General features: G+C 39.1%; 1 protein-coding gene across 1 annotated transcript in view; it reads right to left on the bottom strand.

Annotated features, from left to right (window-relative positions):
• rab11fip4a (RAB11 family interacting protein 4 (class II) a) overlaps positions 1-17857 on the bottom strand; it is a 46107-nt gene that overhangs the window by 22285 nt on the left and 5965 nt on the right. Inside the window, exons 2-3 of the mRNA XM_084408977.1 lie at positions 15037-15124; positions 11241-11326 (exon numbers count right to left, since the gene is read on the bottom strand). Coding sequence (XP_084265103.1) covers positions 11241-11326; positions 15037-15124 — 174 coding nt within the window. The remainder of the gene's footprint in view (positions 1-11240; positions 11327-15036; positions 15125-17857) is intronic.

Here is a 17857-nt window from a genome sequence, read left to right as displayed (position 1 = left end):
AATACAGTACACATGATCTCTGTGATGCTGCAGGGATAGACATACCGTCTGAGCTGTAGTTGAGAAGATGGAAGAGAGAGACAGGGAGGGTGGAAACACGAGAGTGGATGCTGCAGATGAAAAGACGATCACACAGCTCTATCACAAACTGGTGCTTGGCTCCTGAAGCTGTTTACAAAGCCAAATCCATTCTATTTCAGACATGTTTGTCCTGCTTTACCTTGATTGTTATTGCAGGTAACTGTGTAAAGAGAGTTGTTTCTGACTGTTATTTCAGTCAGGTGTGGTTGATCTCCACTTGCTTCCTGTTGTCAGATTTCAAAGGAAACACAGTTGCAATTGTATCATTTTCTCACAAACTGTTTTGAACTGTCTGAACATGAAAAATAATGTTGGCAATTATTACTCTATACACAGCTAGAGTTTTAGAAGAAAACGTGAATGCTGTTTAACTGTGAAAATGTTGTTGCCATGATGTTGCCATTGCTAAGGTGTTCAGAGTGTCTTTTGACAAAATCTATCTGGGTGCTATATTTCTGGGTGGGTGCCAGGGCGTTACTATTGAGCTGCTAAGGTGTTCAGAGTGGTTTTTTTTTTTTGTTGTTGTTGTTTTTTTTATAAATTCTATCTGTTTGATATATTTCTGGGTGGTTGCCAGGAAGTTACTATGCAGTTGCTAAGGTGTTCTGAATATTTTTGGCACTTGTTACTTGGTTGCTAGGGTGTCCAGTGTGGTTGCCAGGGCAAGGAATGCAATAGCATTGGGGTGTAGGGAGCTCTGGGTAGAGGTAGTGCCTTTGTTTCCTGATAGCTGCACTCAACTATTGAGTGGACGGACACACTGGTCCTCATCCATCTCCTAAATCTCTCACTTCTGGCTCCTAGTGCCACACCCCAGTACACCGCTTCAGCTGGCGGGCTAAACGACGTGAGGGGGTGATGTCCACACTGCATCACTGGGCGAATGAACTCCCACGACGGAGTCACCGGCCACCTACCAGCTATGGTATCAAATAGCAGGGAAGGCAGATCTCTTCAGCCTTGGCAGGCCATCTGCCTAGGAGCGGGAAACTCTGATGTAAAACCTACTGCCCGAGGACCTCGCTGTCACCGTCCCAGCTTGCTAGGCCATGGCAGTTGAAGCCCGGGCTTAAAGGGTGGGGTCAGTTCTGCGCACACTGCACTCCACTTGAAAACTCCTCTGCGCAGGCAAGAAGGAAATATCCACGTCTAAAAAAAGCTATCCACGCGGAAAAGCTGCAGGAGTTGATGCCATCCCTCCTGAGGTATGAAAGAACGGAGGCCCAGCACTGCACACCAAACTCCATGAATTCTTCGTCTGCTGCTGCGAGCAGGGAAAACTCCCTCAAGACCTCCGTGATGCAGTCATTATCACTCTGTACAAGAAAGGGGAGAAGTCAGACTGTTCAAATTATCGTGGCATAACACTTCTGTCCACCGCCAGCAAAATCCTTGCAAGAGTACTGCTGAATCGACTGGTACCCACGATAGCAGAAGATCACCTTCCAGAGACACAGTGTGGCTTCAGAGCCAAGCGAAGAACCACAGACATGGTGTTTGTCCTGAGGCAGATTCAGGAGAAGTGCCGGGAACAAAACAAAGCGCTGTACGTCACCTTTGTGGATCTGACAAAAGCATTTGATACCGTGAGCAGGCAGGGACTTTGCAAAATTCTGGAAAAGCTAGGCTGCCCACCAAAGTTCCTCACCATGATCATCCAGCTTCATGCTTGGATGATCATCAGCTTGGACAAGTCAGACACAGTAACGTCCTCTCGTGAAACAGGGCTGCGTTCTCGCTCCCTCACTGTTTTGTTCACCATTTTGTTCAGCATGATGCTCTAGCCGACTACAGAGACTACAGACTACTCTCCTGTATGTTGCTGAGTCCTGGGTCATGTACCGTCATCACCTGAGACTTCGAGCGTTTCCATCAGCGCTGCCTCCGCAAAATCCTCAACATTCGTTGGAGTGACTTCGTCGCCAACACTGAAGTCCTCGAGTCAGCGGAGGTTACTAGCATCAAGGCCATGGTCCTCAAGGTACAACTTCGCTGGGAAGGGCACGTCTTCAGGATGGAGAACCACCGCCTACCTAAGATTGTGCTGTACTGGGAACTGTCCTCTGGCTACCGCAACATCGGGGCACCGCAAAAGCGATACAAAGACTCCCTGAAGAAGTCCCTCACTGCTTGCTGCATTGATCACCGTCAGTGGGCAGCACAAGCAGATGATCGCGACTCCTGGAGGCGCACAGTCCATCAGGCTACCTCCCTCTTTGAAGATGCCCGCAGGGCCAGTACGGAGGACAAAAGAAGAAGAGGAAAGAACCGTGTCCCCTTAGCACCTGTCCTGGACCAGACCTTTACCTGCAGCTGTTGTGGCCTCGTCAGCCATCAGCGTGCCTGTAGAATACGTGGATGTCTAAATCTTCGTTTGCGAAGCCAAGCCATGACTATGCAGGTGCTAAGGTGTTCAGAGTGTTTTTTGACAAATGCTATCTGGTTTCTATATTTCTAGGTGGTTTCCAGGGCATTACTATGCAGTTGCTAAGGTGTTCTAGGTGTTTTAGATGTCTGGTATCTGGTTGCTAGGATGTTCTAGGTGGTTGCTAGGGGTCTAACTGGTTGCTATGTGGTTGCTTACTATACAGAACTTTAATACTTGGCACTAAGGGTTTGTTCAATCTAATAACAATAGTGAAGCTTGCAAGCAACAGTCATAATAATGAAGAGAGGTAATAAATAAGGAGTATATCAGTGAGTAGTAAGACCGAAGATTTATATAAGACAGAAAACATTTAGGCTGTTAACTGCAACTGCTCTCTAATGTGTGAATGATTGCTACAGGCTTTAATTTAAACAGAGAAGCCTCTGTGTGCATATGAGCACAGCTTTTATCTCTTCTAACTTTCTTTTTTCTCTTTCCCATCTTTATTGTGACTGACAGCTGGTAGATTAGGAGGACTGCTGGAATGTGAAGAAAGACGAGGAGAAAAGTGGGAAAGAGAATAAGAGAGGGAGGCCACAAACAGACCCAATGAGCCCAAAAAAAGCACAAGGAATCAGACAACATACACATACTGGTCAACAGCAAATTTTCATCAGTTGATACATATAAATATCAACAGTCCTAAAAATGAAGATGCTCAACTGAAACCTCAAATGTTCAAGTAGCTACTAGTGAAACACAGAGTGGATTATAAAATGAAAAGAAGACAAAGCGAGTGAGCAAGAGTAAGAAGCAGACAGAAGAGCAGGAGGGAACACAGTGAACACAGGCTTGGCAGTTTGGGCACAGTGTGCATACAAATGACTGTATTCCTCTATAATCCAAAACCAGGGGTCTCAATCGGTGGATTGCAAGGTATAACTGGGTCACAGGTCTGTTCTGATAGGCTCACGGACAGCAAAAAGAAAAGCTAGATCCAAAGAGTGAAATACAACTAACCATATAATCATGCAAAGAAACTACACAAAGTAGCCTATAAGAAAATGCAACCAAGACTACATTAATTATGAGTTCATTTACATTGCAAATAAACAGTTTGTGTAAACCACAATTTGTTTTCTTGTTATGTCTGTTGGAAAAATAATAATTAATAAATAAATAAATCTTAGCTGGCTCCCCAGCCTAGTCAAGCTGGTTTTAAAGGGGTTTTGGACACTTGGTCACTCTGCTAAACAACTTGACGGGGCTGGGAGACAATCTTAAACCAGCTAAAACCAGTTTAAACCAGCTTAGGCTGTGTTAAGTGTCTTTTTCCAGCATGGATGTTAATCATTTTTTCATAATGTTAAGTTAAGTTAAGTTAAATTAAAAGTAATTTTAATAATAGATTAAAATGAAAAATGAAAATTTTTAAATAAAAGCTATAGTGCAAAGAGGTCATATTCTTGCTGTGCAAATGGCTCCAACCAACATGCTGACATTTTATCTAATGGTAGTGATAAAAGGCAACCTCGAGCTCATGCTGTGCGTGACAGTTGGCTACTTGAAGAGAAAGCTCGTACTTAACATGTGATGTCATTGTGGCAGCGCATGCACTCAGAAGAACCTGGCTGCTCACATCAACCCAGACAGAGAGAGGAGAGGATGTTGAAAGCTTGATGGCAGTGATTGAACTCAGTGGGTAGTAGTACTGCACAACATCATCCAGAAATGGGTTGCCTTTATAATCTGACCCTGGACCAAATGACAATGTCAAACGTAGTGACAGTTTTTCAAATAACTTCTGATGTCCTTTTATTTGGCATACACGACATTCAATCTCTCTCTCTCTCTGCACAGTCAGTATTGACAGAACACATCATCTCTTTTTGTACTGCCACCAATTCATCTGTCTTTCATATTTCCTTTCCCATCAAAATTACATTGTCACTACAATCCTATAAGTTTTTCCTTTTCTCTCTCTCTCTCACACACACACACACACACACGTACATTTTGAAGAACATTGGGTTCCAAACAAAATTGGACCTCATTGACTTTCATTGTATGGACAAAAAACAAAAATGTTTCAAAATTATCTTCTTTTGTGTTCTACAGAAGAAAGAAATGAATTTGGAATGACATGAGGGAGGCTGTTGGGTGACCTATCCCTGGTTAGGTGAACTAAGTCCTGCCATTTAAAGGGGTCATATAATGGTACATGCACTTTTACAAGTTGATTGTACTGAAATGTGTGTTGGCAGTGCCTGTACACAACCATCATAAAATGATAAAAATCCATCCAGTGGTTTTTTTTTTATCTTCTTATATGTTTTCCCCCGTCTCAAATCAAGCCGTTCGATTTTGTGACGTCACAAAATGGACGCCCCTCCCACGATTGTTGATTGACAGCAGCGTTTCAACACAGACCCGCCCTCGCTCGTGAGCGAGCTGTCATCATAATCCGCGCGTCATTGTTGATACGCTGGAGCACTGTCTATGAGCAGAATGGCATCTAAACGATTGTGGTGTTTTGTTCTTGGGTGCAATACGGCACAATTTTAGTGCTTCAGCCCTGACAGTTGTAACATTACCTAACACTGCATAGATAACGGACTATGCATCACGCACAAGCCTATTTACCTATTTTTCATGACCATTAGCTGTAACATCAATCTGTCAGTGAACTAACGTATACATCAGTAAACACACAGCGTTCGTATCTCACTACTCTACCCTGCCAGTACATACAAAGATAGATCAAAGTGACATTACGTTAACCAACCATTCAGAAACGTCCTGTTTTCCGACTCCGGTTCAAATTGATACGGTTGCACAGATGTGTCCTCAGAGACTCCCGCTGCCATTCTTCAAAATATACCCTCAACTGTTGTCAAGGCAACACTCCACGTGTGTTGTGTCAAAACGCCCCACAGAACAGAGGGGCGGGGTGAGCAAAGCTCATTATCATTTAAAGACACATGCACTGAAACGGCGTGCTGAAAACAGAGCTGTTTTTGAGTGTTTTCTTACAATGCTAATGAGAATTTTTAATTAAAGTATATTACAAACTTTTAATTTAGACCCTAAAGAAATCATATTAGCTTGTACAAAAAATGGCATTATATGACCCCTTTAACAAAATGGATACTCTGAAAAATGCAGGAGCATTAAAACAAATGTATTTATCATAAAACCTATTAACAAGCAATTATGGCTACAAAAATAATTCAGCCCCCTTTAGGCTCACAGGAAGCAGGCACTGGCCTGTGAAATTCAATGTCACATGGAGCAGTGTTGCAGTGCTCCTGATGAAGGGAGAGATGTGGTGCATGAAAGCCGAGGGCTTTTTACTCACACTTTACTGAAACATCTTCATCATACACTGTCGCGGTGCATCTCATTTCTGTGCTTAAAATACCAACAGCTTGAATCTCCACCTGCTTAAGCTTCAATATGCTTTTTATGCATTCATTCTGCTCTGAGCAGATACAGATACTGGACCTTATGATGATGTTTGTTGTGGTGCTGCGCAGATTAGATGCTGCTGATAGACAGATGATACTACAAAGATATAGTAACACAGTTAGACACATTCACAAAAGTAAACAACATGTGTTTGCAAGTTGTGTATATTTGGCAAGTTAGTCAATTTTAAAAGTGTCTATTTGTGTCTATAGACACATGTCATATATATGGGGCCAAAAAAATTATTGAGCAAGGATGCATTAAATTGATCAAAAGTGATGGTAAAGACATTTATAATAGATTTCTACATCAAATAAATGCTGTTCTTTTGAGTTTTCTATTCTTCAAAGATTCCTGAAAAGAAATGTACAGTATGCAGTGACAAGATGTGTCTTAAATCTAGATTTAAACAGTCTGAGCCCCAAACATTCTCAGGAAAACTCTGAAATAGCCTTCCTGATAATGTTCCAGGCTCAGACACACTCTCATAGTTTAAATATAGATTAAAAACACATCTCTTTAGCCAAGCATTCACATAATGCATCTCATAAAATTGCACTCCCCCAGTTATATCAGATTAGATGCACATGATGATCTTTTTGCTTGAAACACTTTTTTTTTTAGAGATTACTCTAAACTGAGGTTTGCACAAAAATGTTATGTTATCAACATTGATAATAATCAGAAATGTTTCTTAAGCAGCAAATCAGCATATTAGAATCATTTCTGAAAGATCATGTGACACTGAAGACTGGAGTAATGATGCTGAAAATTCAGCTTTGCATCACAGGAATAAATTACATTTTAAAGTAGAAAGTAAATTTCATCGGTACAAACTTTTATGTTGGCTTGGCAAAGCCTTTTCTGAAAGTTTTATACGCTTTTTAACATGTTTTATAATGTTGCTAGCAAGTTTTATCATGTTGCTAGTGTAGCGGTTGTTCTACTACACTAGCATGTTTTAGCTCATTGTTAACATTTTATTTAGTTGCTAGCATGATTTAACATTTTCTAACATGCTTCTAGAATGTTTCAGCATTTTTTCTAGCATGATTTAACGTTGCTAATATGTTTTAACATTATTTTACATTTTCTAGCATGATCATTACATGTTTTAGCATTTTTCTAACATGTTTAGCATGTTTTAACATTTTTCTAGCATGCTTTAAAACATTGCTAGCATGATCCTAGCATGTTTTATCATGTTGCTAGCATGTATTATTGCAAAGTTAACATGATCCTAGCATGTTTCAACATGTTGTTAACATGTTTTAGCACCAAATGCCAAGTCCAAATTGAAAGCCCATCACACAATCTTCAGTACCTACTGTATATTATCCATTATTTACCATCTCTGGTGTACACTAGGTTTGGTGAGACTACAAGGCTGTGAGAATAGAAAGTAAAAATTGCACATTGTATTCCTTAGAAGTCAACAACAAAAGAGTTTAATAATATAATATTAATAATATCTCTACTAGAAAAAAGGAGCACAAAAGGGACAAGCACCTCAACACATGCTCTTCTAGCCTCTCTCTCTCTCTCTCTCTCTCTCTCTGTGGTTATCCATCAGTGTAATCAATGTGACAGGCTCATTAGTGCTCTGACTCAACTATCATTCAGCAGCAGTCACTCAGAAGAAACATCTCTGAGTTCAAACTCCAATCACGATTGATCTGTACCGAGCACAATACATACACGTACACACATACACCGATGAACCCAGACAAATCACAGCTCCACACACACACACACAACTAAAATATGAGCTTCGGGTTTGAATGTTGTCAACAGGAATTGTTTTGTCTCTGAGTGTGATTTTATTAAAACTAAGACATTTTGTTATATGAAGGTCACATTAAAAGTGACTTAGTAACTTTACCTTCTTTTTATTATTTAAATGCCCAAAGCCAGATTTTCAATGTTAAAATATGAAAATCATATTTTTTTAAAATAAGATCATCTACACAAAGTGTTAAATCAACACACATCACTTCAATATCTACTGTGTGAAAATTAATTCCTACATTTTTACACAAATTACAACTGTGGGTTATTTTTATCTGTTATTTTTACCCCAGACAAAAAAATTCCACTAATAGTCTTATCAAAAACTTTAGTGTACTTAGTTACCAAAGAGAAAAGAAAATGTCAGTGGAGAACGTTTGTGTGTCAGTGAAGGATATAGTATTAACATAAGTAGCATTAACAGACCAAGTAAGCCATTAACTGTTCTCAAGCAGGTCCTGTACACGAGACATAACATGCTTGGTCAATCTGATCAGCTGTCTGTAACCTTAATCTCTAAATCATGCTTGTGTGTGTCCTGGGAACACATATAATTATCCATACAATGAAACACACACACTTTGAAGACTTCACCAAACACTGTGAATAGTATGTTAATAGTATGTTAAAAAGCAATGTGTTAATATGACAGTGTTGCTTTGTGACAGCCACCACGACACTACACTACTATGATCGGAAAGCTGTGCTACCTGACAGATGACAGTGAGAACATGTCTGACGCAGAAATGGCACAATATTAGTGAGAGGTGCATGCTGGTCCAATTAGAAAATATGTTCATGACATGGAAGTAATCATGCCATTCACTGATATTCTATCTTATGGTGTCAGTTTATTCATCAAAGAAAATTAACATTTCAATGTTTTTGGTTTTGGAGAGAGAGAGAGAGAGAGAGAGAGAGAGAGAGAGAGAGAGAGAGAGAGAGAGAGAGAGAGAGAGAGAGAGAGAGAGAGAGATAAAGGTGCTCTGCAGAAGATCAATGCAAAGCTTCAGTCCAGTGTTCATTTGAAGTGCTAATAGAACCGTTTGCAGCAGAGCACAGAGAAAGCAAAGAGCAATGCAGTAGATGACACAGACTTCATTTGCACATCCTCACACGATAGCCATCACACAATTAAAAAAATAAAATAAAGAAAAAAGCTGTAGTGCAGGAGGTATCATGGAAATATTCCTAAAACTTGCGCCACCCTCTATATCAACAATATAGAAAACATTTCCTGTAACTGTTGGAAAAATGATAGTTCGCTTTTGCAGCAGCTGGATTTTCCAGAGAGCAAATGAGCAGGAATAAATGATACTAAAATTACAAATGTACTAAAACATGCTGCTCAGACTGAACGTCTCAAACAGGCAATGTTTTAGCTACATAATTAGCCAGTCTTCTAGAATGATTCATATTTCTCTCCTTTTCTCTTCATATTTCTCAACATTTTCATTCGGGTATTACTATGTAATTATTAGTGTCTTAAAACAAATGACAATATGGTTACAAAGCTCATCATTACATTGCTAGTGTGAGTGAATGTGTCTTTTTCAGACTGTGGAGGAGGTCTGTTCACTGCTGCTGCTGCAGTGTTTAATATCCACAGGGACACTATGATCCAGCTTCACTCCGAAGTGCATTGTCTGACTGATGAAACACTCAAAATTATCCATGCATTACTGTAATAATGAATAAGCTATTTTAGATTATAACTGGTGATGGATGATACAAATGGATAGACCAGTATGGTGCATGTATAAAATCTGCATAATGCCATTTTTTTCCTAAATGAAAAAACGCTAATCCTTGCGCTTCACATGCATGTACAATATTATCTCCAAAGTGTTGCTGTATTTGTTATGCATGCGGTTTCAATCTTTGTTTTGAGCTAAATGCATCTCATATCTTTCCAAACACTGCCACCTAGTGATGATGCCAACACTGTTGCAGTCACCTGCTCCATTCTAATATTAGAAACAGCTATATGTGATGTTGTAGTACTAACAGTATTGACTGATATTGACTGTAAAGATCTTTAAAATCTATAAATTGAGTAATAAGAGTGAAAACTTTAGGATTTGCCAAATTTTTACATATAGAAAACATTTACTCTGAACAAATGTATCATTTAAAAAAAAGTGCAAATTGCAAATAACCCTCCATTCTGCTAAATATCAAACAGCTGTATAACTGAAAACAGGCACTGCTTATTTAAAAACCCATATATACCTGGATGTATGAATGGGCTTGTTCATTAAGCTTTTAAATCAAAGTCCGAGAAAATACACCTAACAGCTTTTACCATGAATGAAAACAATATAGATACTTTGATTATGAAGGATTTCACACTATCACCTTCACTTATACAGAGAACTGTGGTCAACAATGGGAGGACTTTGATGTGTCCAAATGGTACAGTTGCAGTTTACAAAAACAGATTTGCATTATTTTTGATATTATTTATAATTCAGGGGGATGAGGCTGGCCAATAAAATGTGTATATGCCCTATTGAGGTGTTTAATTAATATTTATGCAAAAGAGTAAGACTACATCTTACATACAAATATCTGCTAAAAGTGAATTTTGAAGACCTTTAAGAAAAACAAAGTGTGTAGCCTAATTATTTGAATAAAAATACATATAAATGTCTCTGAATACAGTATGTATCGATGGATGTCAGGAATCCCCTCCACTCGAGCTGTTTGACTGACAGCTCCATTGAGTCATATACAGCATGCTGACAGGAGCCATTAAAACGTCCCGAGTCAGGTTATGTTTTACAAGGCTTAAACGGTAACTCAAGCAGAAGCCTGTGAAACAGTGGCAGTATGGATTGCTGTGTGTGTGTGTGTGTGTGACTGAGAGCTGACATGCTGGGGGGGGGGCGGGGGGGTGTTTTGGCTCTACTTACTCTAATCCATCAAGTTCATACAAGCCAAGCACTGAATTGCTAGTAAGGCAGACGAAAGGAAGGTCATTCCTTGTTATACCAGAGAACAATGCATCTCTCCATTAACTGTCCTAATGCGTCTAGACACATTGCCAACAGAAGTGCTTACAGTTTCTGGCTTGCTGTTAGGTTGCCTGCCTCAATATGGTGCAATGAACACCATAAGAACAAGCAGGAGTGCTTGCCTCCCAGTAAAGTGAACCAAAACCTATGCAACAATTTTTTTTTTGCCTGTTTCACAAATAGGGAAAAAATCTAAATACAAGTCAGTCAGAGACAAAATCCCTTTCTACCACTAGAGAAAAATCTTAACATATTACACAGAGGAACCTTTAAACAATAAAATAATCTCTATACACAACTTTTAGACTTCCAGTAGTTAGGTGACCCTATTGATTCTGTCAATAGCCACTAATCCAATGCGGTGCAATTAGGTGCATGTGCACAATGACAAACATGCAGTGTTTTCAGCTGATCAGACCCAGTGTCTTGTTTTTTGGGGGGCCAACAGTCTAATTGGGCATGTCATGTGGGAAAGGGAAAAAAACCCATCAAGTAGCCAAACACAGAAATCTGCCCACCTGATAGTAGTAGCCATTGTCCGTCTGGTATGGCTGTGCTCCGATGTTGGGGGTCCCAAGTGCAGTTTTCAGAATCTCTTCACAGCCTGAATCACATAGAAAGAAACATTAGTCCTGTGAAAACACATCTCATTGAGCACAAATAAGTAAGAGATAATGTGCAGTCAGTCGGTTGAGTGCAGTTTACGGCTGTGCTCAAAAGCTTAGGCAGCTGACTTGTTACTGAATATTACTAAATTATTATTTAATTACTACAATACTAATTTCTCACGAGAAATGACATCAAAAGTGGAAAACGTACATTTACGCATAAACTGCACCACCAACCGCACCTTTCAGATGCCATCTTTATTTTTTAACATAACTGCCACAGAATGGAGTGCACAGGATTGTGGGATATCAGAGGCAGTGAAAGATACATATACGCAGCCTTCAAAAATCCATCAGATGAAGGTATCTCAGGAGACAAGAAAGTGAAGCTAACATTGGTTTTGGACGTGCGTTGATGTCTTCCCACCTTGGAATGCGTCCTCCGAAGGCAGCATTTTTTAAGCTTTCAAACGCAACCTAAACATCACTTAATCCATGGCTACTCAGCAAATGAATACAAAATTATATGTATATTAGAAAAAAATAGTCAATAGACCTATCAACAAGACGAACACTACAACAATGAATCAATTTAATTTTCAAAAACAATCTATAAGTGAAACAAAAGATGGCACCAGTTGCATTTAAATGCAAGTCTGTGTGATACGAGAAACATGAAAGTAGTCCAAAAAAACAGCCCGTGGCAACAGTGCAAAAGTGCCATAGTTGACAATGAAAATTAGGAAATATCTGACTGCTGAATGCTATCAGAATAGAGTACTCCAGAGCACTGTGTAAAAAAGTTGTATAAATTTGTGGCACAAATCCCGAATCTTTCTCTGCACTAATATGCTATACATTCCTGTAAGTTCCACCTCATTTAAAGGGATAGTTCACCCAAAAATGAAAATTCTGTCATCAATTACTCACCGCCATGTCGTTCCAATCCTGTATGCATTTCTTATTTTCTGCAGAACACGAAAAAGAAGATATTTTGAAGAATGTTGGTAACAAAACAGTTTTGGTTCCCATTCACTTACATTGTAATTTTTGTCCATACAATGGAAGCGACTGGGATTAAAAACTGTTTGGTTACCAGCATTCTTCAAAATATCTTCTGTTGGAATGACATGAGGGTGAGTAAATCATTTTTGATTGGATTATCACTTTAATTCTAATTTCGAATGTGCTTTATGAAAGTACAAAATGAAGCTATTGATTAAGTTTGCATCACCACAACAACTACATTAGTTTAGAAGGATTTCCTTATATCTATTATATTATTCATTAGAGAATCTCAGATGTACATATACTAATTCAAGAAATGTGGCTTTCTGATTTACTAGACACTGCGGCCATTGTGCAGTACGTATAAATCAGCTTCTGCTACTTTAAATTTCAGATCCCTATTTGACGACATCTCTCAACCCATGCTTGAATTATTGAACTATACACACACTGCAAAATTTAGGCCTCCTTTGCTCCACTTACAAGAAAAATGTCAAGATCCTCATTTTGATAAAAACTGAAAGTTCAACATTAGATATTATGTTGGAAAGGGGAATTGTTCTCTTAAATATAAGGCTATATTGTTGCTCACACACACAAACAGACAAGCCCATCTGCAGAAATACAACAGGCTAAGTAAAATGCCATGAATAAATAACGTACTGAGAGCCACAGCGCAGGGCAGCCAAGGCCTCGACTCCATTTATAGTCACATAACATGAAGTGCAGTGAAGGTTTGGAGCTCTGTGCAACATCTCAAGTGGGCCACAGCTCGACTTGGCTCCGGGAATGTCCCAAATGGGAACATATTGTGGGCAATACATAAATATATAAAGCTGTACACAATAGGTCAGTTTTAGCAGAGGCCAAAGGCAGACCAATAGTAAAGCAGTGATACAATATTTTAAATACACCATACACAACAGCAAAGTATCCTATGGGACCTCAAAATGATAGGCAACATAGGCTTTGTAGACTTGGTGTGCGTGCTGGGGATCAGGGATTAGGGGATTCATTAAGGAAAGAGTGAGTGGGAAGACCACTGGGGCTCATTAAACACTCCGGGACAAAGTCTTTCGGCCTGGAGCCCATTTGGCCTGCTTACTTCTACCTCTTCAGTCACTTCCACAGAGCGCTGACAGAGAGACGTTGTACCCGGGTCCCCGTGCCTGCCTGTGGCCTGCCTATTCAGCTGGCAGATCTGGGCTTCATAAGTCTGCCAAGCAGCGTGAGTGTCCCTGCCTGACAAATGTAACCCTGTTTACTGTGCTCTTAATGACAGTGAAATAGGGAAAAGCGAGTGCTCCCATCTAGACAAAACAATACGTGTCCTAAAACAGCTATAAATAATGTGAAATTAGACTGCTGAATCATGATTACACAGTAACAGACTGTGTCTGTGAAACCCTAAAAAATATCCCATAGCGATGCTTGACACTATAATCAGGAATAAAGTCCCCCCTTCTTTTAACTGAGAAGCACAACCCACGCAAACAAGTGAATTACTATGCTGTCATTATATGGGAAAATATTTCAATCTGATAAACCTTAATTAAAGGCACACCCAGAGATGCTCGTAAATTTGCTGTTCAAATGTGGTTATTTTCAATTAGGCAGATCAAGAGTGTTCAGCGTTGAAGCAGAGATCTCTAATCAGATTGTGCTCACTCAAGCTATTCATTATTCCTTGCAATTCTACACATAGAAGGGAATGCTAAAAAGACAGAGCTGATGTGCTCCTTTATCGATCTTTGGATTCTTCAGATGAATTGTTCAATAAAATGAAGTGATAATACTAGTCTGGAGATAAAATTGCATTTATTCATCGTTTGGCACACTTTGTGCTGAAATTAAAACCTGTGTGACAGAACATAAGAGATGTGCTCTTTATTTGATGCCACAGTATGAACATTTAGGGCTGAAAGGAAGCTGTATACAAATAATTTTCATAATCAGTATTTTAATTTTGTTTTCCAATAAAAATAAGATACATTTACATACATTATTTAGTTTCTATTGCATTATTTAATTATTAAACCTTTTTCATTGGGGTGAAGCAGGGATTCCGAAACTTTTTAAACCCTTTTACCTCAAATATCAATTTAAAGTACTGCCTTAGATTTTAAGTTAATATTTCAATAATTTAACAACACATTTGCATGTTCACATTTCTCTGATGTTGGTTAATGGCCCCATAACATGCAGGTAAACAAATCAATTATTTAATTATTTTTAATGTGTTATTTTGTGTTTTTTATTGTATTTTGATTGTTTTGTATTTTAAAATGTATTTATTATTTATATTTAATTTATTTGTTTTAATGTTACAATTTTATGATTTAATTCATTATTAACTTTTCATCATCAAATGAACCCCAACCTATTTCCTCATGAACCCTGCAGCAAGGTAAAAACAATACAATTCATTCTTGATTCTCAAAAAAAAAAAAAGTACATTTTAAGACAAGTATTAAGTAAAGTATTCTTATTTTACACCGTTTTTCTTCTCAAGTAAATGTATCTAGTTTTGAGGATGTTTTTATATTTTTACTGGAAAAATATTATTGTAGCAATTATATCAGTATAGCTCATGATTTCATGATTTGATGTTTTTATAATCCCTTTGATCTAATGAGAACAGATTCATCAACGGTATATATGGGCATGAAATACCGTTCGAGGGGAACCGTCCTCTTACCTTTGATTGCAAACACTCCATGACAGAAATCTTTGAAGTTAATTCTGCCATGAGCATTGGGATCCAGGTACTTGGCAAACTTCTTAACCTGAAAAAAAAGAGGACAGTCGTGAGAACAGTAAGCACAAAGTTACCTTAATGAGGAGGGCGATCACCTGACATGTTCAGGATGGTACCTTCCTATAGATAAATGGGAAAACGTGTGTATGATCAGTGGTCAGCTTCACCTCCCACAGATGATGCAGTAGAGCAGCTGCTGTCAGGATGTGTCGTCTCCCACTGTCAGCAAGTCTTTGTGTTAGACAGCTGTCCAAGAGAAATAGACTGATCCTGACATTCTGCTGACACGTGACACGACTCGCTTACTCAACTCATAGACGATTTGCCTTCAAACACCTTGGCCAAGCGTAGCTGTATCTTATAAACCATGTTTTTCTGATAACAGTGAATAAATACTGTATTGCTCAGCATTTGCTTTTTCGTGACTTAGAAGACTTAAGAGTTCTCAGTTATGTTTAAGTCTCAAATGTTCTTGTCCAACATTTCCTAAAGATGACACACAGACCATTGTTAACATACAGTCTGTTAAAAGCTATCAAATGTGAAATGTGAAAAAGCATAGCTCAAATAATTTGGTCTTGAAAGAATTTGCTGAGAAATGTTCATAGCGATATAAGGGGCTTCCGCACCGGATAGTTCTAGGACTAGCCACCAGGGTGGTTCCCCGAGAACTAATGGTTCCCCTAGGAACGTTTTCCTGGTTGCATTCGCACCGCCAGTAGGAACTCTGAAATGACGTAAGCCGCGCTTGTTGTTGTGACTTTTATTTTGACGTGCTGAGAACGCCAGAGCCTGAGCAAACAGTGCTCGCATTCTCTGTGTTCATTCATTTACGATCTGTCTAACAGTATAATATGTTATTAGATAAAACTATTATACATAGACAGTAATGAAAAGTTATTAGCCTATGCCGTGTGGTTGATGTACAGTGTTGCTAGCTGAGCAGAAATACATGATCATGTTTCACTTGGTCCCCTCAAAGTTGCGTTGGATTTTCTCCTCCGCGTAAAGGTTAAGAGGCCCATCTATCACTGTTTTCCATGTTCGTAGAGTTAGTTTGTGGAGTAAATATATAGGCTATAATCTGTGCGTTTACACAGTCTTTTTAAAAATGGCGGGTGCTGGTGTTTCACGTGCGTTCAGCCAATCAGCGAACACTGACGTCACGGATAGTTCCTATAGCGCTGGTTTAGACCCTACTCTGAAGTAGGAGCTAAATTAGTTCCTCCAAAAGTAGTTCCTAGAGCTAAAATAGTTCCTGCGGTGTGAACACGCCAAAATCCGGGTACTTCCGCCAATAGTCCTAGGAACTATGAAAAGGTTCCTCCGGTGCGAAAGCCCCTAGATGAGATTGAAATGTCCTTTTTCTCTAGCAAATGTCTTCATTCTCACATCTATATGAAACTGAGACATTAAGGTTTGTTTGTTTGTTTATGCCAGCTACCTTGGTTGTATGGTGAGGGAGATATCAAGAAGATCTCATTAGTCATTTTTCATTCCTACGGGAAAGTTTTCCTTAAGGGCTGCCAGACTTGTTCGAGTTTATGAGAAAACGTTCCATGGTAACACAGAATTCATCGTCACTGTGTTTCACACCTCACACACAGCTCCTTGACAACGTCACTTCTTTCTAAATATATTCACCTCCAATAGGAGGAGAAGTGTTCTTGACAACCTCTCAGTCTTGAATCTCTCGCCTTATAACCTGCTAGGATGATTCACCATGGAAAAAGAGGTGTTTAGTGCAATAGCTCTAACAGAGAGCTGAAACACGGTGGCCATTAAAGCAGGTGATGTGATGCATCTGTGTAATGGTGCATGCACACAGAGGAGCACACATGAGCTAAATAAATCACTTGCCCCAAATTCCTCTACTTCAGCTCAGACAGAGAGAGTAAGTAATTCAGAGAGGCCAACAAAAAAATGCAATTCATATACCATTCACACTACCAATCAAAAGTTTGGGTCAGTAAGTTTTTTTTTTAAGAAATGTATACTTTTATAATTCAGCAAGGGTGCATTAAATAAAAACAAAAAAAGAAAGTGAAATTTATAATTTTACAAAGGATTTCTGTTCTGAAATAAATGCTGTTCTTTTTGAACCTTCTATTCATCAAAGAATCCTGAAAAAATGCATCAAGGTTTCCACAAAAATATTAAGCAGCACAACTTTTTTTAACATCAACAATAAAAAGAAATGTTTCTTGAGCATCAAATCAGCATATTATAATAATTATAAAATAATATATAATTATATGTTTGGCTCGAGGTCATGGTGCAAAGTAGCCTGGCTAACGTCAGACCTCGTCTCATTGAGACGTGGTCTGGGAACCACATGTTCATTTTCTCGTATTTGAGGCGTAGTTTACGAATGCCCAGAGCCGTTTATTGGGCGCTACGAATGTCTATCAAATGCGCCTGTACGTAGCTCATAGCCAATCGTTTCAATTATTACCAGATGACGTATGTAGAGCGACAGAAATTCGACGAGGAAGAAGACGATGGGTCAGAGATTTATGTGTACACGATGGCGTTCAGCGACTAAACTACTTAGATCACTATCTAAGGCTGCATCGAAAGGTAACTTCGCGTCTGATGCCATGTTGGACCCATAGATATAAACAAACTGCTTCGGTGTGTCGCATAGACTTCATCATCGTCTTGCTGCTCTCTCCCTGTTCTGTGATTGTTTCCCTTTTTGAGGGGAAAATCTGGTCCAAGGTGTCCAGGCTGCCTAGCAGCGTGAATAAAATCGCGCTGT

Source organism: Rutilus rutilus (genome assembly GCF_951802725.1).
Source record: "Rutilus rutilus genome assembly, chromosome: 1".
NCBI classification, from domain to species: domain Eukaryota; kingdom Metazoa; phylum Chordata; class Actinopteri; order Cypriniformes; family Leuciscidae; genus Rutilus; species Rutilus rutilus.
The sequence above is the reverse complement of the archived record's forward strand: the minus strand, read 5'-3'. Positions and strand labels throughout refer to the sequence as shown.